At 39.5% G+C, this 25,952-nt stretch overlaps 1 protein-coding gene across 1 annotated transcript; it reads left to right on the forward strand.

The window, feature by feature from the left end:
* On the forward strand, positions 1–25,591 carry LOC140233251 (monocarboxylate transporter 13-like). The gene is made up of 6 exons (XM_072313362.1): positions 1–154; positions 10,542–10,838; positions 12,469–12,965; positions 18,033–18,258; positions 20,503–20,646; positions 25,329–25,591. Exons 1-6 carry the CDS (start codon positions 1–3, stop codon positions 25,589–25,591), a joined length of 1,581 nt encoding a protein of 526 aa, XP_072169463.1.
* The last annotated feature ends 361 nt before the right edge of the window (positions 25,592–25,952 follow it).

Raw genomic sequence — 25,952 nt, forward strand, 5'->3', positions numbered from 1 at the left:
ATGAAGGGACTACTGTGGCTGCGGGACCGGTGGGGCTGGTTGGTGACTGTAGCCTCCTTCATACTCTACTTTATCACTCTGGGAGTGCTGTATTGCTATGGTTTGCTGTTTATCAGTCTACAGGAAGAATTTAAGAGCAGTGCCACATTAGTAGGTGAGTAAATGCAGCTGGCAAGCTGCATCAAACCTGTTGTGCATCAGTCTCATCTGTGTAGTGACTGGTGTGTTTATTAGGTGATCCGAGTATCCTCTCGGATCACCTTCTGTATCTGTACGGATTCTTTCTTCTTCTTTCTTTCTTTCTGGACAAAAGTTGTGTTTCGATTAGCTCAGAAAGTACTCTTCCTATCAATGCCAAAATTATACCATATATGTATCGTGTCCCAAAGACGACAAATCAAGTAAAATCATTGTGATCAGTTGACCGTGACGTCACTATGACGTCATTATATGAAAACATATTCTCAATCATATCTCATTAATGGAATGACATTTTTCAATGAAATTTACGTCACATAAAATTCAAGTTATGCGCATTCTACTCATCTTCTCAAAATTCATATTTTCTCTTAAAACGTGTGCGTACGCGCGCGTTGAAATATTTGTATGCTCAAATCGAGCTCAAATTTTTTTTGCACACGTTTCAGACCATTTGGAACATTTTTTGAAAAATTGAAAAAATTGGACGGACGCGTACGCGTGCGCACATAAATGCACGCACAGCTCATATGAAATAGAAATTTCCTGTTTTTTTTTCACTCTTATTGAATGCCTGAAATGTCAAGGAATATTTCTACCAAGTTTCAAGTCAATCTGACTCAAAATGACGTCATACGGGCCTGTCAAAGTTGAAATTCTGCGCGCGCGTCAATGGCGATATACAGTGCAACAATGCCAAAAAACCGCCAATTTTAAATCCGATTTTACTCGTCAGGATGGACGGTGACCCCCCATTTTCTTTACATATTCTAAAAGCTAATGGGTTTTACATGTTATTTCATGGGTTGGCGAAGCTGGAAAAATGATTAAAAGATATCAAATTTCTTAATAAAGTAAAAAAAAGTAAATTTTCAAAATGACGTCATCAAATTTCAAGTTCACTCAAGCGTATCTCACTTATTCTTTTGTTGATTTTCATCCAAATTTCAATATGTTGTAGCTTATTAAATGTTCTTTCAGTCATATAATAACAACATTTTGATTGGATGTCGGCATCACTTCGTAAAAAGGGATTGAAAGTAACATTGTCAAATTTGACCAGTTAACGTGTTATCTCTATGGGAGTGCAGTTTTTCTGGAAATGAAAACTGACATGACTATTTTTATCGAGCACTAGCTCACTTATGCTTTGGTGAATTTCTCCCATATTTTAGTATGTTGTAGCTGAGACTTTGGGCTATCGTAAGTGTGCCCTTTGCTTTTTCATACGGAGTCGACATCACGTCCAAAAACTTGGTTGAAATTAAAGCTTATCTTCGATGTATTGAAATATTTCTTTCTTTCTGCAACTTTCTTTGCAATAACTCAAGAAAAACATACCCTATCACCACCATATTTTGCACATGTTTAGTTCATGTCACGTACATTATTTCATAAAATAACAACTACTTCATCAGACGCCATCTTGGGTATGTAAATTAGGGTCAAAGGTCATAAATGTTTCAGCCTGTATCTTGGTAAATACATGTCCTATCTTTCCCATATTTTGCACACGTAAAAACTATGTTACAAGGGTCATTTCACAAAATAACCACTTTTTGCTCAGATGTCATCTTCTCTGTGCAAAGTGGGGTCAAAGGTCATACAGCTGTATGTACTTCTTTCTTTATCTTCGTTGTGACGTGCTATGTCTATGGGAGGGGATTTCTCTAGATGTGAAAATTGACATGAATGTCTTTATCGAGCACTAACTCACTTACCCTTCGGTGAATTCCTCCCAGATTTCAATATGTTGTAGCTGAAACTTTGCGCTATCGTACGCGAGCCCTTTGTCTTTAAATGGTGTCGGGATCACGTCCAAAAACGTGGTTGAAATTCAAGCTTATCTTCGATGTATTTTCATATTTCTTTCTTTTTCCAACTTTCTTCGCAATAACTCAAGAAAAACAGCCCCTATGACCCCCATATTTTGCACATATCGTCGGTTGAGAATGATAAGGGCGTTTGAAAAAGTTGTCACAAAACCCATAGTGTTCGAGACAACTTAACGCCCTTCTCATTCTCAACAGACGATATTTAGTTCATGTTACGTACATTATTTCATAAAATAACAACTACTTGATCGGACACCATCTTGTGTATGTAAATTAGGGTCAAAGGTCATAAATGTTTCATCCTGTATCTTGGTGAATACATGTCTTATCTTTCCCATATTTTGCACATGCAAAGACCATGTTACAAGAATCATTTCACAAAATATCTACTTTTTGCTCAGATGCCATCTTGGGGGTGCAAAGTGGGGTCAAAGGTCAAATATACTTCATTCTGTATCTTCGATAGTGTATACGGAATTCGGTACCTAAGATGGCAGGTCTGACTCCCTTTTCTACACGGCCAATGTCTCTAAACACAGATGAAACCTATATAGTCATGCCTACTGCGATCAGGACTCGAATCATTGATTTAAAAAAAATCGGATCACCTAATTTGTCAGTCTTGACAAATTCCGAGTCTATTTTTTTTTGTGTGTGTGTAACGTTAGGCCTATCTGTAATATTTTCATCTGTCTCGTGTTGTGATCGTAAAGCAATATTCAGCTGATATTATTTCCTCTTATTACCTCCGCCAAGGGAGGAGGTTATGGTTTTGTTACCGTTGGTTTGTTGGTTTGTTTGTCCGTGTGCAAAATAACTAAAAAATAGTTAACAGATCTGGATGAAACTTTAATAATTGCAGGAATACTAATGTTAGAATTATACAAGTAACAGATAATTACATTTTGGTAGTGAATTTATGAAGGATTTTTGATATTTTTGCAGGTAGGGTCAACAATGAACTTGGGAGTTCAGGGGGGTGTTTCATCAACGTTAGTCAGCGCTGACAAGTTGTCAGCGCTGACAATCAACCGTAGTAACAGTCAGTGACCAGAGCATCTCAGCCAATCATAACCAAGGATTTTGCTGAAATTGTCGGCACTGACTAACGTTGATGAAACACCCCCCGCGCGTATTTGAGGTTTGCATGCGTGCACTAAAGTGCATGCTCTAGTTTCTGCCAAGATGTGGCGCGCCGCGCAGCTGGAAGTTTATGATGTAACAAAGAGGTTTCTAAATTGGTTGGGAAATCGGGTGACTTTCAATTCAGCACACAATGCTAAAGTACGTAGGGCCTAATGGGTGGAAATCACTGATATCTCTATGGAAGAACAAGATCAGTGGTGGAAATGAGCTGCATGCTTGGCGGAGGTCTGCGCTCTCAGAGTGCTTTTCTGGTTCTTGTAATTTCCATGTTCCATTTACAGTGACTATTTTTATGTTTATGTTCGTTGTCTTCCTTTCATTGAATTGGAAAAAAAAAACAAGGCCTATAAGAGAATATTATTCCATTATTTTCAGTTTGAAATCACAGTTAAGAGTGTCATGCACAAGTTGCATGATATCATCATCATAGAGCTACACTGTAGCTCCATGATATCATCAACTGAAATGTGATATCATGATATGGATACAGGGTCCAGGGAGGTGATCACCTCCCTGCAGGGTCCAACATCGGTTGTATGGTAGCGGCCAGTGACCCAAGCCATGGCCACTACAAATTGATATTGAGCCACCAAATTTTCCAAAAGCTTATCTTTTGGTGGCCTGATAGGACATCTAAGATCCAAATGAATTCTTATGTTTCATCAAGTTATAATGGAATTAAAATGAATTGTTAAATATTTCATTTTATTTCTGGTCATTTCATTTGTTTTCGAGCCATTTAGTGGCCCAAAGGCAACCAGAGAAAAATTCCAATGTCGAGCCCTGTGAATAGCCTGTATACCAAAAATGGTTCGACATGAGCATGTGACCACAAGTACTGTTCACAAAGTATCCATGTGCAGAAGATTTTTTCACATTCGCTTTCACAAGCGAAAAGAGCAAAATATTCTGTATACCGAAGCATTATACTTCATGCATTGTCTTCGCATAACATCACACATTGCAACTGATTGACAAATTGCCCTAATCCTTATAGCATGCAGCGGGGTACTGGAGGTCGTAGGTTCGAATCCTGCTCGAGTATGTACGCCCATGATTTTTTATCTTGGCAAAACACTGATCAATTCAGTGCTTATTTACGTCGATGTAGAGCAATTTGTCAATCAGTTGCAATGAAAACATCTCGACGGAAGAATTTCATGAATTTGAATAACAAAGCAGTACCCGCTGCATGCTATAAGGATTAGAACCAACACTTGCTGTCGGGCGAAAGCTCGGTGGTCTAGTGGAGATGACGCCTGTCCGGTGATCAGGAGGTCATAGGTTCGAATCCTGCTTGAGTATGTACGCCCATTATTTTTTATCATGGCTACTACTAAAACACTGATCAATTCAGTGCTTATTTACGTCGATGTAGGGCAATTTGTCAATCAATTGCAATGAAAACATCTCGACGGAAGAATTTCATAAATTTGAATAACATCACACATGTTGCCAAGATAGCTAGTTGTGATAGTTGTTTATGATACTTCTGAATGAAGATTTGATATTCAACTCTCTTTTATATCACTGGACAATGTTCAGATTGTCACCAGTCTGCAATTTCATATGACTTAGGTTCATTTGTAATATTGTCTTCTTCCTTTACAATGTGAGTTCATAGGCTTATAAGATAGGGGAATGAAACCCAAGTATGTACATACATTGTATGTAGTCAAGTGGATTGGGTAAATGCAGTAATACATTTTAACACATCAGCAAAGTTTGAGGGAAAGGACAATCTGTTCTTGAAACAGAATTGTTAAAGTTTCAGTGCCACCATCACTAGATGATGAGACTATTCCAGACCATAATGTCACAGATGGAAAACAGTATATAAGTCAACAAAAAATATCATTTTTCATGGAATAACACATTCCCTCAACTTTTACTAACATGTCAAAGGGTAAGTCTAGTGCTCTTTTACTATGCTGGAACTGTGAGAATATGTTGAATTTTCTTTGTATATTTTCTGTATATCATTTTCCATCTGTGAAGTCATGATCTGTAAGTCATCTCACCCAGCAATGGTGGCACTTAAACTTTAACAATTCGTTACTTTTGATTGAATAGACTGCCCGGTTTCTCTCAAATTTTGCTGATGCATTCTATATTGCTGCATATACTTGATCCACAGGTATATATTTGGGTGTCTACCTCCTTTAATGTACAGTTCTCTGTAGTATAGTGTAAGGATGAACAAATGCATGCTGGCGGACTCAATGGAAGACCCTCCCTGTCAAGCATGACTGATCTCATTGTAAATAATGCTTGCATACCATGGTAATCAGGGACATTGTACCTGTGCATGCAGTATAAACATAAAGCCCTCAATTCTGTGACAGATACTGTACCTGTCTTCTTCCTCTTTTTTCATTCCCCCTCCCCCCCCCCCCCCCCAAAAAAAGCATACAATTATACTTCATGTCATTCTGTCACTTCCAAACTGGCCATAATCATCCATGGACCTCCTTGTTGCCATTGATGTCATAAAGTATTTTAAACACACGCACAAACACATATTGCACCAGCAGAAGGGCATTATCTTATTGATAAAACAGAAGATAAGAAAAAGCTTGAGAGGTAAACTGAAGGTACAATTGTAAGCCTGCCACTTTGATTTTTTTTTTAAAGAAATTTTCTGTGGACATGATTCCAGACATATAATTATTTCACATCCTGCAGCACATAAATTGATGATGCCATAGGATTTGTGGAATTTGTTGTGATCCTTGACAGATAAACCAATTGTGACCGTGCATCACAAAAAGTCGCACCGAGTTGATCTTGTGTGAGAACTGAAAATTGGTGAAATGGGTCAGCTTAGCCAGTTTTAAGATTTTCATATTTTCTGAAAGAGCAAATCTTCTTCTTTATAGTGCTAAAGTTTGGGATCATAAAACAGAATGGAAATTGTGTTTTTAGCAGTTTTTCTTGATCACTTTTTTTTTTGTGTAGAGCACTGTGTTAAGGTGTGTCTTAAAGGTAGGGGATACCTTTTACAGAACTCCCAAAATGCAGCAAAACATTAAATATGAACCCCAGGGGACTTGTTTAGGCCACTGCTTAGAAATTTGGAAGTCAACAGTTATCTACAATTTGAATAATGCACAAAACTCAACTACTCAGTAGTTCTGTGTGTCAGCCACACTTAAGCCTTTTTTGTTGCAGTCTTCTGTATTTTTTTTAAATCTATTTATTCTAAACACAAATCTAAAAGTATAAGAGCTGATGTAATAACATATAGAGTGTGTGGCAAGAATGTACATAGAAATGTTTGTAAGTTTTGATGAACTTTCTTCACAAAATATACATGATGGACACACATGCAGTGCATGGGTCTGCAAAGGTAGCCTAGTAATGTACTGGAATGTACGGTGAGCCCCGAAAAAAATTGAATTCAAAATCTAACGGTCAATAAAAATGTACTAAATGTTACCTTCCACTTTCAGTACTTTATGGGAGTTTCTAAAATGATACTCTCTTCAACATACCACTGTGTTTATACAACTCTTCATTTAAGGCATGCAAATGGGATTCCCTACCTTTAAAGAGTCCCCTTTTTATTTCTTAACCCTTTCTTGAGCACTTTTTTGTAGAGCACTGTGATAAGGTGTGTCTTAAAGAGTCCCCTTTTTAGCTCACCTGAGCCGAAGGCTCAAGTGAGCTATTGCGATCGCCCTTCGTCCAGCGTCCGTCGTGCGTTGTGCGTCGTGCGTCGTGCGTAAACTTTTTACATTTTCATCTTCTTCTTTAGAACCCCATGACGGATTTTCACCAAACTTGGCAGGTAGCATCCCTAGGGGGATAGAATCTCAATTTTTCAAATGAGCACCACCTGGGGGGCCCCTGGGGGGGGGGGGGGAGCCCAAACCCCCTAAAATTAAGGAATCTTTAAAAATCTTCTTCTATAGAACCAGAAGTGATAGGGCTTAGTTAATACTATGAGTTAGTACATTGATGACTGTAGTTTCAAGTTTGTTCATGGGGGAATCAGGGGTGCCCCCCTTGGGACCCAGGGGAGGGGGTTGGGAGGGGTCCTAATGGGGACTAAATTGTACATTTTCATCTTCACTTGGAGATCCCCATGTCTGATTTTCACCAAACTTGGTAGGTAGCATCCCTAGGGGGGATAGGATCTCAATTTGTTCAAATGGGCACCATGGCCCACCTGGGGTCCCCAGGGGGCCCAAACCCCCTAAAATTAAGGAATCTTTAAAAATCTTCTCTAGAACCAGAAGTGACAGGGCTTAGATAATACTATGAGTCAGTACATTGATGACTGTAGTTTCAAGTTTGTTCATGGGACTGGCGGAATCACAGGTGCCCCCCCCCCCCTTTTGGGACCCAGGAGAGGGGATGGCGATGGGTCCTAATGGGACCTGAATTGTACATGTTCATCTTCTTTTTGAAAACCTCATGATGAATTTTGACCAAACTTAGCAGGTAGCATCCCTATGGGGATAGAATCTCAATTCCTTCAAATGGGCACCATATCCATCTTGGGGGCCCCTAGGGGGCCCACCCCCCCCCCCCCACACACATTAAGGAATATTAAAAATCTACTCTAGAACCAGAAATGATAAAGCAAAGTTAATACCATGAGTTTGTACATTGATGACGTTAGTTCCAAGTTTGTTCATTGCAGATCCAGGGCTGCATGCCCCCCTCCACCCTGGAGTTGAGGAGGGGGGATCCATATATGCAGACCTAAGTTTCCAATGTTCTCAGGTATGAGTGTGCAAGAATGCATGGAAGGTGAAATTGTGATACTCGGGTGAGCGCGTGACCCCCGGGTCTCTTGTTATTTCTTAACCCTTTGCACAGTCTTAACTCTCAGCTCTAATAACTTAGGAAAAGATGATGCCACTGCTTTGAAAGTTGGCAGTAAACATGAACAAAGTGTGTTAATAAAGTATACCCAATTTCAGCTTAATCTGATAATCTCTTCATTGTTGTTGCTCAGATGATTTACATCCTGTTTTTGTCACATTCATCCACAGCTAGCATGGCTAAAGATTAAGTGCTTGAATAGACCCTGTACTTCAGAGCCTCTTTTCTCAGTTCACACTTTTCCAGAGTGTGTGCTTTTTTTCAAGCATTTAGATGGCTTAATAGGAGTGTCTATTTGAGCTGAGTTATTTAAGCTTAGAGTCTGCTCTTTCATAATCTGCCCTTAACTAAAAATCCATGCATGGCGACTTTTTGTTGGTTTTGTAATGCAGGTCACAATTGATACTCTGGAACACCTGAAATATTATACACTAAACAAGAATGATTACATGTACACCACTATACACACAAGTGAGTTATTACAATATCTATATGCATTTAAGCTTATAAGCCAGTTCGGGGTTCCAGTTTGAGCATGAGCAGAAAAAGGTCATTTGTACCGAGAGATAAGTTGCTTTTTAAATTCACTGAGATAAGCATAGATCTGTAATATTATGATTATTCATGTAATCCTTATAAATCGTGCCATCCAGTACATCCACCTGACAGCAAGCCTGGTATTTGGCAATGTTAATAGAAAATGTTTGTTAATGTATTCAAAACAGCACAATGAAATGGATGCTTCCCAAAGTGTTGATTGACGAACCATTCTGGTCACTTTATCTACACAGGTTCATTTTTTGTTAGAATACGAGTTCCATAAATTGCTATGTTGGGCAAGCTACTGCATTATGTCGCTTTGAATTGAGTGAAGTGCCTAACCAACTGAGAAAAATGAAAGGTCATTTGTACCCATGTGCACATGAGCTATCTCCAAACTGGCTTATTGCCCCACCCCACCCCTTCATACAATCACAGATCATCATTTAGGCCTATTAAATGTATCGGCCAACATAGCTACAGTAAACTACACTGTAGTTGTTGTGCAGCTGGTGCCACTGGGCAGTCATAGTGGCCTGTTGTATGTCCTCCAGGAGAAGCCAAGTCAGTAGTCACTAGTCTCCTTTAGGCACAAGTTCACTATACTTTCTCATTGTGGGGTTTTCCATTTGGTGGCTATTGGCAAGTGGTTATTATAAACAGGTGGTCACTATAGCAGGTGTGACTGTATCTAATGAAATTTTTAAAATGTGATTACATTTGAACAGCTATGAATTGGTCGTACTGAGTACAGAGTTTCAGAATTCATAGTACTTGATTGGACTGAAGAATAAGAAATCACAATGAGCAAGGATAATGACATGGCAACTTTATTTGAAGAATGTATGAGGGGGGGGGGGGGTCAAGGAAGCAGAACAAAAGAAGAAAACACACATGAACTACTGTGGATGAACTTGTTAAGCAAGTGGTATTGTAATGGAAATACATTGCTGCATTTCTGAAATATGTGAGAGCCTCTTATATCATCATCCAGGGTGTTCCGTGTACTTTGTTTAGGGTTTTCAAAGCATTGGTTTAAATCTTTTTGGACAACAGTAAATTCCACAAGTCTACACTATACACGAAGTTGTCGATTTACTAGTACATGACGTGAAATTATGAAAATTGTCTGGACTTCTGCCCCTTTGCACATGTTCAAGGTCAAAGGTTGTGGTCAAATTCTTAAAATTTCATTATTTCCCCATATCTCTGCAGTATCTAAGGGTATTTTCATGAAACTTGATAAGAGAGGGCCAGATACATTCAAGGTTGGACTGTATGTGCTCTCTGAAACAGTTCAGCCATCGGAATGAAACCTGGTTTATATTATTATAAACAAATGTAAATACTGAACACATTTGTAGTTGTGCCAAACTTTCAAACATGCCATTTCAGTTTTTTGTTTTTTTTTTTGCCAGTTGGATGAAACTGTCATCTCACAATGTCAAGAAGTACTTTAGACCAGTTGGGAGAACAATGCAATATGGGGGAGGCATGCCAGTCACCACAGTGACATTTCTAGTTTCTGTCTGACTTTGATGAAACTGACACGCAATTATTCTATTTTACTTAAAGGACATTATGTCCATTGCAAATGCATTTTGACTTGTGTAGATTTATAATACCCTGATTATCACTTATGTGTCAAAAAGAATATCTAAATACCGGTACATTCATTGTATGTACTTTTTATTTTATGATAATTTTTCTGATATTTTTCTTCAGATTACTTTTTTTTTTTTTTAGATACATCCACAGGAAAAAAAAAAAAAAGCACCCAGACTAAGATTCTGGTATGACATCATTTGTCGATTTTATTTTCATTCCCAAAACATCGCTTTCCAAATGAAATGTTCATGACCCCTGGGAAAAATAGTTTCAAAGATTTTGAGTAGTAGAATGTACATGTATTATGCCCTTTTGAAAGGGATTATAAATACACTATTGCATGCTGTGATGTCTTACATATTGTGCTTATTTGTGTTCGAGGATGGATCGGATCCCTGGCTTGGGCCATCTCTACCCTCACAAGCCCCCTGACTGCCCTCCTCCTACGCTGCTGCCAGACCCGGGCCATTGCCGCGCTGGGGGTAGTCTTCTGCTCATCTAGCCTCCTCATCTCGTCGGTGGCGCCCAATGTCTACACCCTCTTCGCCTCGTTCTCCATCATGTACGGGATGGGCATCAATTTTGCACAGCACTCCACCCTGTGCCTCATCTACACCTACTTTCCGAACAAGAACTCCACGCGTACCGTGTCATTTGCACTCACCGGATGTCAAGTCGGTGAGACATCTTATTCCAGATATTATGGTGATTGCTTGATAGCAAACAAAATGAGGACATTTTGAAAGCACATCATATATGGACACATAATTTGAGACATAGAACGGTAGTAGCCTTCTTCCTTCCTACTAGCCCTACCCCCCCCCCCCCCGATACACAAACAGAGACATGGGCTAATTTCTACCACTCTCGTCTGTCGTGTTCACCATCAGACTAGCTTTTCACTGATTTTAGATTAAGCATTACATCACCTGTCCAGAACACTGTATATCACAGCTCCCTTTATCAATTTTACCAATGAGGAATCAAAAGACTCATTTCCTGTCATTATTTTATCTCTTTCAAGCAGTGTAACAGGTCTGTTTATAGTCTGTCCAAAGGGATCAATGCAGAGCTGGCGAGCTTTTTCAAAAGGGGGAGGGCCACTTCCGAGTTTCATGAGCTAACAAGCAAAAAAAAAAAAAAAAAAAAAAAAAAAGAAAAAAAAAAGGCCTTCAGCACAACTTGTGGTGCCACTTCTGGGTTTCTTCAGCAGAAAAAAAAAAAAAAAAAAAAAGGTTTTCAGTTCATCTTTCTCCTTCCACTTCCAGGTTTCTTCAGTTGACAAGTAAAAGTGGTGACACCTTATCTATTCCATTGTATGGTTAAAAAAAGTGATGGGGGGGGGGGGGCCCAGACACAACACAAAGGAATCTTGCACAAGCAATGGTAGCCACACAGTCAGGACGATGCCATTTAGGTTCTGTTTCAATTGGTGCTGTGAGGAATGTTGTGCAACGAGTGGTCATATATGCCTTTCTTCATATCCGTCATGTAATTTTGCTCTATTCCGTCTGACCTCCTGTTTTTGATCCTTCACGTTTTTTGAAGGACGAATTGAATGCTACATTGAAGGTTAGATTTGAGTCTCTTTTGTTATTGTGTTGGCTATCCGGGGATTAAATATGCCATATATCCCAAGCATCATCATCTCTATCACACAATCAAGCAAAAAAAAAAAAAGTTGTATTGGCATAACAGGCCATATGAAAATAGGGTCAGTAGGTCAGTTTTTTTAAGGCAAATGACATAGCGCAATATTTTACTGCCACACTTTGCAGTGAAGCAAACACTGTATGACTCCACATAATGTTAAGTTAAAAAAAGATAGTGAAAACAGCCGAATCTTTTAAAAATGATAATGCGACTACACTTGTGGATTAAATAGAAACAAGTGGATAAATCGCAAAAAAAAATAAAGCTGAAAGTTGTGAAACTCAAATGAGAACCGGGAAAATGTTTGAAAAGATGGCGACTGCGCCAAAGCGATAACAATTGCACTATCCACATCGAAATATTGTGTTATCATGAGTGCGATAGCGATTTTTTTTTTTCTTTAATCTCTAGGGTTGGGGACACTTTTAGTGTCATTTGCGTTATGCCAATACCACTTTTTTTTCTTTTTTTTTTTGAGGGGGGCCTTAATCTTATGAGAACTAATCATGGTTTAGTTGATGAAGCACAATATGTCCTGGAAAGAGTACTTCTCCACTTGGTCTGTGTTCTGTTTCATCATGGTGATGTGCAGGAGTGTCACTGGTATTTTAAGTATGATGCCACACAGTCTTTTTTTCCTTCACTGTCTCTCCAGGTTTGCTTTCCTTGAATCCCCTAATGGCTTATTTCGTGGCTACGATTGGTTGGCGGCCGGCACTGCGCATTTTCAGTGCAATCGTTTTCGTTCCAGGAGTCATCAGTTGCATCATCTTGCTTCCCCCCAAAAAGAAGACTACCGTCGGGAATCCCAAAACGGGGAAACGTCTGGCCTTGTACAAGGACCAAGGTGATACAGACAGTCAAATAAAGGGTACAGATTTCTCACTGCAGTGCAAAAGACACGACAGTTCAGAGCCCAAGTTGAACGCTCGCGATTCGTGTGGAAAGTGTGGAAAGTTTGACTTTTGCGAGTGCTGCCACGCCGACAGCGGGGAGAGTGAAGCAGAGGAGAGGGGGAGCGAGGAGAAATGTTCACAAGACATGACCAAATCTCCTGTCCAAGAGAGGCTGTCCAAACATCCTGATACTTATTTCTTCGTGGCTGCTCTGGCCACTCTTTCACTCTCGTGGACCTTCTTCAATGTCAACTTGGTAAGTATCAATAAACCTGTGATGTTTCATTCCATTTGCCACACTGTCTGTGTATATATATGAAATGTGTGTAACTAGGGCTCGACACCAACTTTTTGTCGCAAAGATTTTTTGAATCTGAAATTTTGGCATCCCAAAACAAATGCAGCTGCCAGAAATAAAAGAAAACATAAAAATCCATTTTGAATCTTAGTTGTCTGATCGGGCCACCAAAAGATAGCCTTTTTTTAAAAGTTTGGTGGCCCAACATTGATATTTGTGGCCGTTGGCTACTGCTAAATACCGAGCTCTGGTGTAACAATTTCTGTTGTCCAATAGTGTAATGATATATAGCATGCATTATATGTGGTTAAAAAACAAAAATATGTTGAAGTATATGGATGATATCATGAAATCAGATGCTGAGATCTGATACATGTCATGCGTCTGTGTGGAGTATTACCGCAGCACATTGTTGAAAGAGGACGGTAGATGAAAGGAAATTGGATACCGGGTAGAATAAAAGCCCTTTGATATATTTACATACAAACACTCCAAAATGGAATTTGACCTTAAGGAGCCAATTGTCAAAAAGGGAACACAAAAAAACACTTCAGAAAATTTTAGATAAAGACCCTTGGAAAGCACATTGTTATGATAATGATATAGTTATCACTCACAGTGGTATCCCCCCCCCCCCTGCCATTGTCTTATCCTTCCCATACTTATCAAAATGACTGATAAATTTTCAGTGCATCTTTTGTCTCCCCAGACTGCTATGTCATGATGTATGATACAGATTAGTGTTCAAATGATTTCATATTTTCCATTCCTCATGTTTCATGACACGCTACAACAAAGGGATCCAAAAGTCAGGGCAGGACAATTTCTGAAATGACATGACATTATTCCCTTACTCTTCCACTTTAAATATAACATATAACACAACTCATAAAAGTACTCCGCTGCGGAGATATCAATGATTTTGTTAGCGCATGTCTAGTGGTTTAGGAAATGAGCGTTTTGAGAAAACTGCTTTCAAAGTTTTCTTTCCGACGCTATCATGATCAAGGAGAGGCAAGACAGTTTTCACTGCTTGACAATAGAAGGTATGCTCCTAACAACCTCCACAATGTTCATTCAAGCTTAGCCCCAGCAGTCTACTCACGACCAATCAGTAACCAGGATGCCACGCACTGAACAATAAGATCACTCCGTCGTTGCTAGGGGTGGAGTCTAGCTGTGACGCTAAATCCAAATTTTTGGACATGTTCTGTTCCGTTTAAAGTCAGAAAATCATGGCCCAGAAAAATTTTATGTCCGTGTCCACGTCCGCCGCTGAGATTTTCTTGTGAGCGCTCTACTGGCTGCAGTTCTTCTTCGATCATCTTCAAATTTGGCATGAAGGTGTATTATGGTAAACCAAAGACGCCTATTGTTTTTGGTGATGGCGCCTTCGCTTGTTTTGTCTTTATACATGAAAAGGTAAATTTAACAGGGTCTGCTTGTGTGTGCGACGCTGGCCTTGTTTCTTGACCAATTTTTTTTTTCAAATTTGGTATGTAAATGTATCATAATCAAATCTATACACCTATACCTATTGATAATGCTGCCCTCACTGTTCCACCTTTTACAGGGTCAAAGGTCACCCTGATCATGTCAAAATTTGCAAAAATGCTTATTTATGCAATAACTTGATTGTTACTCAACGGATTTTACTCAGACTTGCTAAGAAGGTGTATGGGTGGTCATCCTACATGAAGGACACAACAGTTTGTGGTGACGGCGCCCTCAGTGTTCCGACTTGGAGGCCATGTCACATTTCTTGTATACATGCTCTATAAGCCACATTTCTTGTCGGATTTTATTCAAACTTGCTATGGAGGTTTGTGGGGGGTTATTCTAGGTGACAAAAGTTTCCATTGACAGCGCCCTTATTGTTTCAACTTTTAAAGGTAGGGAATCCCATTTGCATGCCTCAAATGAAGAGTTGTATAAATACAGTGGTATGTTGAAGAGGGTATCATTTTAGAAACTCTCATAAAGTATTGAAAGTGGAAGGTAACATTTAGTACATTTTTATTGACCGTTAGATTTTGAAGTGAATTTTTTTCGGGGCTCACCGTAAATTCCAGTACATTACTAGGCTACCTTTGCAGACCCATGCACTGCATGTGTGTCCATCATGTATATTTTGTGAAGAAAGTTCATCAAAACTTACAAACATTTCTATATACATTCTTGCCACACACTCTATATGTTATTACAGCAGCTCTTATACTTTTAGATTTGTGTTTATAGATAAAAAATACAGAAGACTGCAACAAAAAGGCTTAAGTGTGGCCGACACACAGAACTACTGAGTAGTTGAGTTTTGTGCATTATTCAAATTGTAGATAACTGTTGACTTCAAAATTTCTCAGCAGTGGCCTAAACAAGTCCCCTGAGGTTCATATTTAATGTTTTGCTGCATTTTGGGAGGTCTGTAAAAGGTATCCCCTACCTTTAAGGATGCCATGTCATACAATGTATTTCTTGTATGTGCTATACTACATGTAACCTCATTTCTCGTGGGATTTTATTCAGACTTGCTAAGGATCAGTGAACGGATGGTCATTCTGCATGTACATGTACAGTAGGACACAACAGTTTGTGGTGGTGGTGCCCTCAGTGCTCCAACTTGGGTGCCAGTCACGTTTCTTGTGCATGCTCTATCAGTCACATTTCTTGTTGGATTTTATTCGAACTTGCTTATGGAGCTTTATGTGGAGTATTCTAGGTAACAAAAGTTTTCATTGCCAGCGCTCTCATTGTTCATACTTTTATAGGATGACATGTCATATTCCTTGTATGTGCTGTTTACCAGCCTCATTTCTCATCGGATTTTATTGTATCCTGCGACAGTTGCCATATTATACAACATTCTGGCCCAAAAAATAATTCAAATGGGGTATGGGAGACAGGTTCGGGGGATACATGTGCTCGAATGGGTCTCTTGTGCGAGTGCTTTAGTTGCCTAACCTGTTGCACACTCTGTGGCATCACATCTTCAAAACTTGATATTGTCTAAACTGTTTACCCAGTTGCCAGTTGTAGTATTATTTCTGCAGACCTTGGATTCTTAGTAAATACAGGTAAAGTGGGACAAACAAAACAAGATACCAAAGCTTGGACTTCTACTATTGTGTCCAAATGCCTAATCTGTTGTGCATTCCACAGCATCTAATCTTCAAATCTTGATATGGTCTAAACTGTTTACTGGTTGCCAATTGTACTATTTCCATGGTTGGACTCTTAAGAAAATAAAGTAGGACAAATAAAACAAAATATCAAAGCTTAGAATTTTAGAATTTGAAATTACCTATATCAGAACCCCATGGCTTAAAAATTGTGGTAATTTCAAAATTGATGGCAGTTACAGTTAATGAGAACCATGCATGATTTCTTGCCTTGGATTGGCTACAGAATAGTGTTGCTGTGGTAGTTATCACAGATTGCAGAGTTACCATTAATTTTAAATCTACCATAGTTCATGCAACGGGGCCAAGAAGTTTGATGCTTTGTGACATTACTGGGTTTCAGGGTGACAGGTTTCAGGGTCGCTATTTACTGCCTGAAAAGAATATGACCATTTTTCTCACAAGATACTGCCTTGTTGTTATACAAAGGTTTAAATCAGCCGCACCTGGATTACTGCTCCATTATTTGGATGAACGCAGGAAAGACTTTGTTAACAAAAATAAATGTACTACAGAAAAGAGCCCTTCATGCTGTCTTTCTGGTAGACAATCATTTCAGCAGTAAATCCATTTACAACCTCACTGGAGTTGAACCAGTTGAAATTCGCTGGAAGAAAGAAGCTGCCCTATTTATTTTTAAGCTCCTGCATAACAATTGTAACATGTTGCCGTCGTTTCTATGCGATAGAATAACAGCGAAACTGAATGCACATTATTCAAGAAATTCACAAAAAAAAACTGAAAAAACCTAGAACAAATTTTTTTAAACTTGGATGTATTTATACTGGCATAAGTAATATAAGTAATATTAGATTTTAAACAGTCTGACTTCCTTTAAAAATGCTCTTGATCCAGTCGTAAAGGTTCATACATGTACTCAGAGTTCACATTGAAGTGTTTGTTTAACCTGAATGAAGATAAACACCTCAGATGATTTTTTGTTATATTGATATTGAGTATGTTAACAAGTCTTTGTTTCGTTGTGTTTTGTTCTCTCTTTTTTTGATATTCGTATCACCTCTATGTTTGATTTGATTTTGTTTCGTTCTATATCTTTGATTTGTTCTGTTTATGTCAAATACTGTGTTCACAGCCTCTCTGAAAAATAGCCTCTTGGCTGATTGAGGGCTTTTAACCCTGTGATTAAATAAATAAACAAATAAACAGGTCCCAAATGATTGTAATCCCAAATACTGTAAAAGCGGACATTTTTGTGAGAGTAATTTTTCATGCTTTGTGACATAAAATGAATTTTACATGTGTTTAATTCTGTGGATACGAAGAGACAAGATATTATAGTTACATATCACAAGCAAAAATATTACTGCCTTTTATTTTTACACTAGTTCCATGTTGTGCAAAATGCACAAAAATTCCCACACAGTGAAAATATCTACATTTATCATATAGGGGACTCCCTTTTTAACCACGTCCTTGAGACCAGCAGTTATCTTTGAATGATATGAATATCAAAATTTTATTGTATTTACTGAATGGTTAAGTATATAAAGATATATGGATTATAATTTGGGACCTGAATGTTTACTCTGTTGTAACAAGGATGTCGTTACAATCATGTTCATTATAACTGGAGCACACTGTCCTCTTCACATGTGAGCTCGATGGCGTTATGTATAATGATAATATTAAATAACACTTATATAGCGCTTAGTACTGACGTTTCTAAGCGCATTAATACAGAAAAAATATTACATCAAAATACAGCATTATGTGCCTATAATATAACAAGAACGACAAAAATTAGGATTGAGTGAATAGATCAGTTTTCAGTAAAAAGATAAGTTTTCAGCTGTTTTTCCCGTTTGTGGTATTATGCATGCACACCCAGGTGAGTTACACGGACAGTGTGGGCATCACAGCCAACCATGGGTCCATCATCCTCACCATCCTAGCGGGAGGAGAGATGGTCGGCAAGGCACTCCTCTCCATCTTCGGAGACCACATCCCCTTTGCCAAGGTCTACGTCATCATCGTCTGCAACGTCCTCTCAGCGGCCGTGTCTGTCGGCATGATCTTTGCCAGAAACTTCACCTCCATGATATCTGTTGCAATGAGTGAGGCTCCTATAAAATACATCTACAATATTATATTATTTTTTTTACAACATCATTGTTAGTACAAGTAGGAAGCATTAGACTTATTTATGTAGATGAAATGGCATGAGTCAGGTTTGTAGTTTCATGTACGTTCCAAAGGACAGATGTAAATTTACAGATCAGAGAACCTGCTTCAAAACTGGCCGATTCCCATTTAAAATTCTACAGTTGCCCCTTCCTGTAAATTTCAACTGTTTTTTTTTTGTGTATTGTTGTTGTTGTTCGTGTTTATTGGCGCTTTTCAATCAGTCTGATTATCTGTGCCACGTCTTCTTCATACTATAGTAGGAGTCCATAAAAGAGTCTATGAGCTCAGTTCGGTTGATCATGTCACGCTTACTCTGTTCTAGGTTTCGGCTTACCTATCAAGTGGCAGTGTGTGAGATCAATTTCCCTCCACCGTTAATAGTGCATTATGTACAGTGCATCTATATACAAATATATATTCTATATAACTTGGTACTCTCTTTTTCATCTACTGTGTGTGTGTGATATGTCAACTAATGAGCTCCATCATTGATTGTATTAGTTTATACATTTAAGCATATTGAAAGACAATGAACAAATATCTTAAAATGTCACACCACCAGCATAGTTTCATGTCATATGGGTAGTCAATCTTTACACATTACATTCAAGATCCACTGTCTAGTATGCATGTAGTCTAAAGTACTTGAAGGACAAGTTCACTTTCATAGACTTGTGGATTGAGTGAATGCAGCAATGTTGGTAGAATACATTGGTGAGAGTTTGAGGAAAATAGGACCATCCGTTCAAAAGTTATGAATTTTTGAAGTTTATGCTTAGTCACTACTGGATGAGAAGACTACTACAGCTTGTGATGTCACATGTGTAGAACAAAACATCTCGACGGAAGAATTTTCATGAATTTGAATAACAAAGCAGTACCCGCTGCATGCTATAAGGATTAGAACCAACACTTGCTGTCGGGCGAAAGCTCGGTGGTCTAGTGGAGATGACGCCTGTCCGGTGATCAGGAGGTCGTAGGTTCGAATCCTGCTCGAGTATGTACGCCCATGATTTTTTATCATGGCAACTACTAAAACACTGATCAATTCAGTGCCTATTTACGTCGATGTAGGGCAATTTGTCAATCAGTTGCAATGAAAACATCTCGACGGAAGAATTTTCATGAATTTGAATAACAAAGCAGTACCCGCTGCATGCTATAAGGATTAGAACCAACACTTGCTGTCGGGCGAAAGCTCGGTGGTCTAGTGGAGATGACGCCTGTCCGGTGATCAGGAGGTCGTAGGTTCGAATCCTGCTCGAGTATGTACGCCCATGATTTTTTATCATGGCAACTACTAAAACACTGATCAATTCAGTGCCTATTTACGTCGATGTAGGGCAATTTGTCAATCAGTTGCAAATATAAGGGAAGTATAAAGAAAATTCAGCATATTTTCACTTTTCTCGCATAATAAAAGAACACTTGACTTGCTTCTTTCAGAAGGCAGGGGGAATACCTTAACATACGTCAGTGACAAGTTGAAGAACTGTGCACTTTAAAAAAAAAGAAAATTATGTGAAATTATTTTAAATCTTTATACGTATTTTCCTTATATCCTTCTACGCTTGTAACATCATACACTGTAGTAGTCTTCTCATCCAACAGTGACTACGCAGATAATTTAAAAGTTCATAACTTTTTAAAATGGATTGTCAGATTCTCCCAAAACTGATGTGTTCTACTAATATTGCTGCATTCACTCAATCCACATGTACCCACGGTATATATATGAAGGTGGACTGGTCCTTTAAAAATGTTGTTATTGCTATGTGATTTATGGCAGTGCACTTTATGATTTTTTGCAAACCTGATGACTTAACAGGGGGTACTCAGCAACATGGACTTCTAAAATACACTGTTTCATAGAAAATTTTCAGAAGCAATATTTATGATTCAACTTAGCTTTGCTCATGGGACAAATGTACTAAGGCTCAGAGCATTGTATTCACTACTGTGTGGTGACTGTTGTTTGGGTCACTGTGGTATACTTCTGAAAGAAAGTTCTTGATGCGTGTAAGTGTACTGGACATTGTGGTGTGAAATTCAATTTGATGGTTTTGTCTATATAGTTCCAAATAACATGGTAAGTATGAGTGCATTGTACAATTTGTGTTTCACATGTCACTTGTGTATTGCTCCTGCACATAATCACGTATCTTGTATATCAGCCATAGGTCTTCTGAGAGCTGTGTTCAACACGGTGCCGTTTGGGTTAAGCATTGAGCTGTTTGGATCCTCTCGCACTGCCGAGGCGTCTACCCTCACCATGTTCAGCTACGGCTCAGGATACATCATCGGATCAGTCATTCCAGGTTAGGTTACTTCCGCTCTACCTCTCTATCCCTTCCCCTCCCCCTCCTACCCCTCTCTTGCTCTCCTTCCTATTCTCAAACACACCCTCCTCCCCTCCCCTCTCTATCTCTCAATCAATTTTTCCCTCTATCTCTTCCTACCCCATCCCCCTTCTCTCGGCCTATCTCTGCCCTCTTCTTTCTTCCCCATTCTCATCTTTACCTCTCTCCTTCTCTTGCTCCCCTCCCCCCATTCTCTTCCTACCCTACCAATTCTACCCTACCCATCTCCTCTTGCTTTCCTCCTCCCCTGAACTCCTCCCCTCCCCTCTCCTCCTCTCTCTCTTCTTTTTCCCTTTATCTCTTCTTCCCTCCCCATCCTACCCTTACTCCCCTCCTCTCTGCCTAAGTCTTTCTTCTTTCTTTCCTTCTATTTCCCCTCTTTATCTCCTCCCCTTTGTTCTCTCTCTCTTCCTCCCCTCCCCATGTTACCACTTCTCTCCTCTCTCCCTACCTTTACCCTGTTTCTCTATTGCTCATTCTCCTCCCAACCCCTCCCCTCTCTCCCCCCCCCCCCTCCCCATCCTACCCTTACTACTATCCTCTTCTCCAGGCTCAGTCAGACTAGCGAAAAGATTGAGGAGTGTAAGATCGTGAAGTCATAACAATCTCTTGTCATCCTTTCACGCTGGCAGCCAAACTTCTCGATCTTTGGATCAAGAATTTTGAGTCATAAGAACGCTTGCGCAAGAAAGAAGAAAGAGTGCACCGTCTGATTGCCAGTGATTGAAACGTTACAATGAACTCCTGTATAACACAGTAGCCATGTGCTTCTGTGTCACCACCCCGAAAACAGGTGGTGGACTTGTCACGTGACAAATATCGCAAAGTTTCAGTTTTTAGTAGTCACACAAAAGATCAAGAAGTTTGGTGGGGGGTGGGGGAAATATCCCTAGTTTCACAAGAAGTTTTTACGGGAAATTTTGTGGGAAGTTTGCAGTCACACTGGCAAAACTTTGGGATCTTAAAGATCACAGTCTTAAACTTCTTGATCTTTTGCAAGTGTCTTTCTCTCCTCCTCATCTCCTCCCTCCCCCACTCCTCTCCTTTCTCCTTCCCCTCTCTCTCTCTCTCTTCTTCCACTTCCTCATCTCCTCCCTTCCCCACTCCTCTCCTTTCTCCTTCCCCTCTCTCTCTCTCTTCTTTCACTTCCTCCTCTCCCCTCTTCTTCTCTCAATCCCCTCCTCTCTACTGCTCTACAAGGCTAATCTCGCTTTAAATCAATCACAACTCTGTATGCGGTGATCATGTGACATGCAGCTTTTCGTGAGGAAAATGATTCTCCAGTTCTGCCCTTCAACAGTTGATGGACTTCTGCTAATGTCTATAACAAAAACAGTATTCATATCAGTGCATTCAGTAGAATTATTCTATGTGTTTCCCATCCCATCCCTTCTTCCTCTCCCCCAAACCCCCCCCCCCCCCCCCACCCCACTACAGACATCCAAAATGCCCTCTGGCTGCACAATAATTTGCACCTTCTTTCCTTTGGTTCATAAATTTTAAAGAGAATTTGTGGGAAAGAGGAGGACGATTAAAGTCCATGTGTTCCACTGGAATAGATGAGACAATTTACCAATCAACAGTGACGTGACCCAGAAACCACACGAATGTGTCAGAAAAGTTTCTCAACAGGAAACACTAGTGTGTGTTTGCTGTAAAGGACATAGGCCTATAAAGGCCCATGAACTTATGGTGCATGTATCAAACCAGAAAAAAACAAAAAAACAAAACAGACACATGCTTGCAAAAAACCAAAAAAAAACCAAAAAAAAACCAACAAAACAACAAAAAAAACCCCAGCCATTTCCACTGAATGCAGTTCTGCACCTGTATAGGAACAAAAAAGTGCAATATAGGAAGCTTACAACTTCCTTTACACTTTTGCTCTGTTGGTGATCCATTCCCCACCTGATAATCAGAAACTGCTTCAGCCGGAACTCTGTTTATTTTTCTAAACGTGTGCAACAAAATTCACTGTGACAAGGTTGTTATCTGTGATTTTCACCACTTAATTAGAGTCAAAGACTGCTTGATCGAGACACATTTTGACTGAAATATTTCCATCGTTCATCATTCATTTTTGAAAATGATATATAAATCCTCAGAAATAATTATTGGGATTTAATTTTATTGTCAGAAGGGTTCATTTCCAACCAACCCTGAATAGACTTTGCTGATTGCACAGTCTAAACATTTGCCATTGGGCGGTATACAAATTTAGCATGTAGTGCTGGTGCCCACATTGTAGTTATACAAATAATGCACAGATGAGAGTGCATTAGTGGAGATGCAGTGCGCTTGAGGGTATTTACAATGGTGCAACATGGACAAGGAGCAGCCTAGTGCATGTTGCATGAAATTGTGAATACTGGAGAATGTGCTGCATCACCACTAATGTCACAAACTTACACCTGAGCATTATTTAGTTTATAACATGGGTCTATGAACTATCGTTAGCATGATATCAGCTGATGAAACTTTATATTTTGATACAACTGGGCTGTGCTTCAATTGCCTGTACAGATGACCTTGTAAAAGTGATTGTTAGTGTTTGTGCTGTGCTCACCTACATTGTATGTACTCGACTGGCCACGTGATGTACAGCTAGCTACACAGAATCATTCTACACAGATGGCTTAATACCACTAGTGGCTATACACCAAGCAATCAGTAATCTGCCATAGGATAAAATGCTGCGCTGTTGTTGTTGTTTTTTTTTTTTTTTTGCTGCACAATGTATGCATGCATGCATGTTAATAGGAAAATAAAGAGCGCTAATGTGACTCATTTCAGTGCTTCTCATTACCTCCGCCAAAAGAGGAGGTTATGTTTTCGTTATCGTTTGTTTGTCCTTGTGCAAAATAACTCAAAAAGTTGGAAACAGATTTAGGTGACACTTGCAGGAAAGGTTGAGAATGACGCAAGAAACAGATGATTAAATTTTGGTAGTGATCCGAAAACTTTTATGGATTTTCTGAAGGATTTTCAGTATTTTGGCAGGTAGGGTCAATGAACTTCAAGCTGCACATTTTTGAGGTTTTCATACGCGCACTAAAGTGCGTGCTCTAACTGCGTGGCGCGCCACGCAGCTGAGGGTTGATGACATAATAAAAGGCTTCTATATTGGGAATTCGGGCGATTTTTAGCATGCATACATACATATGGGTGGAAATCACTGATCTCTATGGAAGAACAAGATCATTGGAGAAAATTAGTTGCTTGGCGGAGGTCTGCGCTCTCAGAGTGCTTCTCTAGTTGACTATATTTTTGAACCCATATTTATAACCTCTTTTATTCATGCACTTAACCAGGTTAGGACCACCCCTTCAGAGCAAGCATGCTGCCTCTTTCCCTGCATTGGTAGGGTTACAGGTACACTGTATCATGACTTGATATGTACTGTGAACTCTTAGGAGGGTTATTTCCTGAATTATATGAATGAATGTTTGTTCATTGAAACATTTGCCCAATAACTCTGATGAAATTGCTGTGTCCTTTTTCATTGTCATTTTGTTTTCTGCAGGTCATGGTGCGAGTGTACTGTATGTACCGAACATTTCGCAAGGTTTCATCAATTTTCGCAGATTTTGCAAGCCAGGTGCTTTTTGCGAAGTTAAAGATATGTGAATATTAACTCTGATCCCATTATCAATATGAAGTGCATGTGCACTTTCTCCCTTTCAGTACTTTGCTCCACAATTGCTAATCTAACTCCTTGCAAAATTGTAGGGAAGTCCAGATTTGCGAAAAATTATACTTGCTAAATGTATGTTTTATACAGTACTCTCGGCCATGGATTGACATTAATAACTGTGCATGGTTTTGTTAATAGTGAAATTCCCACATAATAGGTTTCATGGTGGGTGGTTTGCACGGACCAAATTTTAGCTACCACGTAGACTGGAGCCCTACTTAAAGGACAAGTTCACCTTCATATTCATAAGGATTGAGAGAATGCAGCAATATTAGTAGAACACATCAGTGAAAGTTTGAGGAAAATTGGACAATCCGTTCAAAAGTTACGAATATTCTAAGTATCTGCGCAGTCACTGCTGGAAGAGAAGACTACTACAGTGTATGATGTCACATGCGTACAACTATATAAGGAAAATAAAAAGAGAATTTCACAAAACTTTACTTTTTGAATAAAGTGCACAGTTCTTCGACTTGCTACTGACGTATGTTAAGAGTAATATTATTTCCCCTGCCTTCTGAAAGAGAGAAGTCAAGTGTTCTTTTGTTACGGGAGAAAAATGGAAATATGTTGAATTTTCTCTATTCTTTCTTTATATCGTTGTACTCATGTGATATCACAAGCTATAGTAGTCTTTTCATCCAGCCTTGACTGAGCAGAAACTTCAAAAATTCCTAACTTTTGAACGGATTGTCCGATTTTGCTCAAACTCTCACTGATGTGTTCTACTAATATTGCTGCATTCACTCAACCCACATGTCTATGAAGGTGAACTTGTCCTTTATACAGGAGAAAAACTTGTCTCCCAACCCCTCCCGAAGCTGTGGCCACTGTACAAGCTGCACTAATCACAGGGTTTGAGGTCTACTTTGATGTTCACTGCCGCACACATCCTGGTGAAAGCAGTGAGAAGTACTGTGTCAATACTTTGCCCTTCTCTCTTCAGGAGGCATCTATGATTTGACGGGCTCCTACACCTTGTCCCTCGTCTGCATGACGGGGTTCTTCGTCCTCTCGGCTGCCATGTTTCTCATCATTCCCTTCCGCAAGCGACTGGCGGACTTCATCGCCAAGGGCTGCCGGCCTCTCGGCCTCGGGGGACAGAGCAAGGAGGCACTTGGGGCCCGGAGCGATACCCACGGACAAGGCTACCCCCCGGTGTCACAGGTCACCCAGTCCGCACAGAATGTCAAGGTGGATTTCCTCTGAAATTGAATTTGCAGATGTTTTCGTGTGTTCATATGTAGTGACCAAGTCACCATTTTACCTACTGATGAAATTTCAAATGGGAAATCAAAAATGAGGTCCATTTGCACATCCAAAGTTTGATATTTAAAGTGAAAACAAAGGTCTGGTAAGGGCCTGAGAACCCGTCTGGCACCATTTCATATTTGCTTGCAATATATCGAAAGAGTCTACAAAGAAACGTACCTGGCTGACGCGGTTTGCCGGAATGATGAGTCGTTTTGGAGTATTTTGAGAAAAATAATAAAAGTCGGTAGACCGACTTTTATTTCAGAAGGCTCCAGACTAACTCGGTCACAGGGAAAACTCGACCCTATTTCAGACA

The sequence above is a fragment of the Diadema setosum genome, chromosome 9 (assembly GCF_964275005.1).
Source record: "Diadema setosum chromosome 9, eeDiaSeto1, whole genome shotgun sequence".
Lineage (NCBI taxonomy): Eukaryota > Metazoa > Echinodermata > Echinoidea > Diadematoida > Diadematidae > Diadema > Diadema setosum.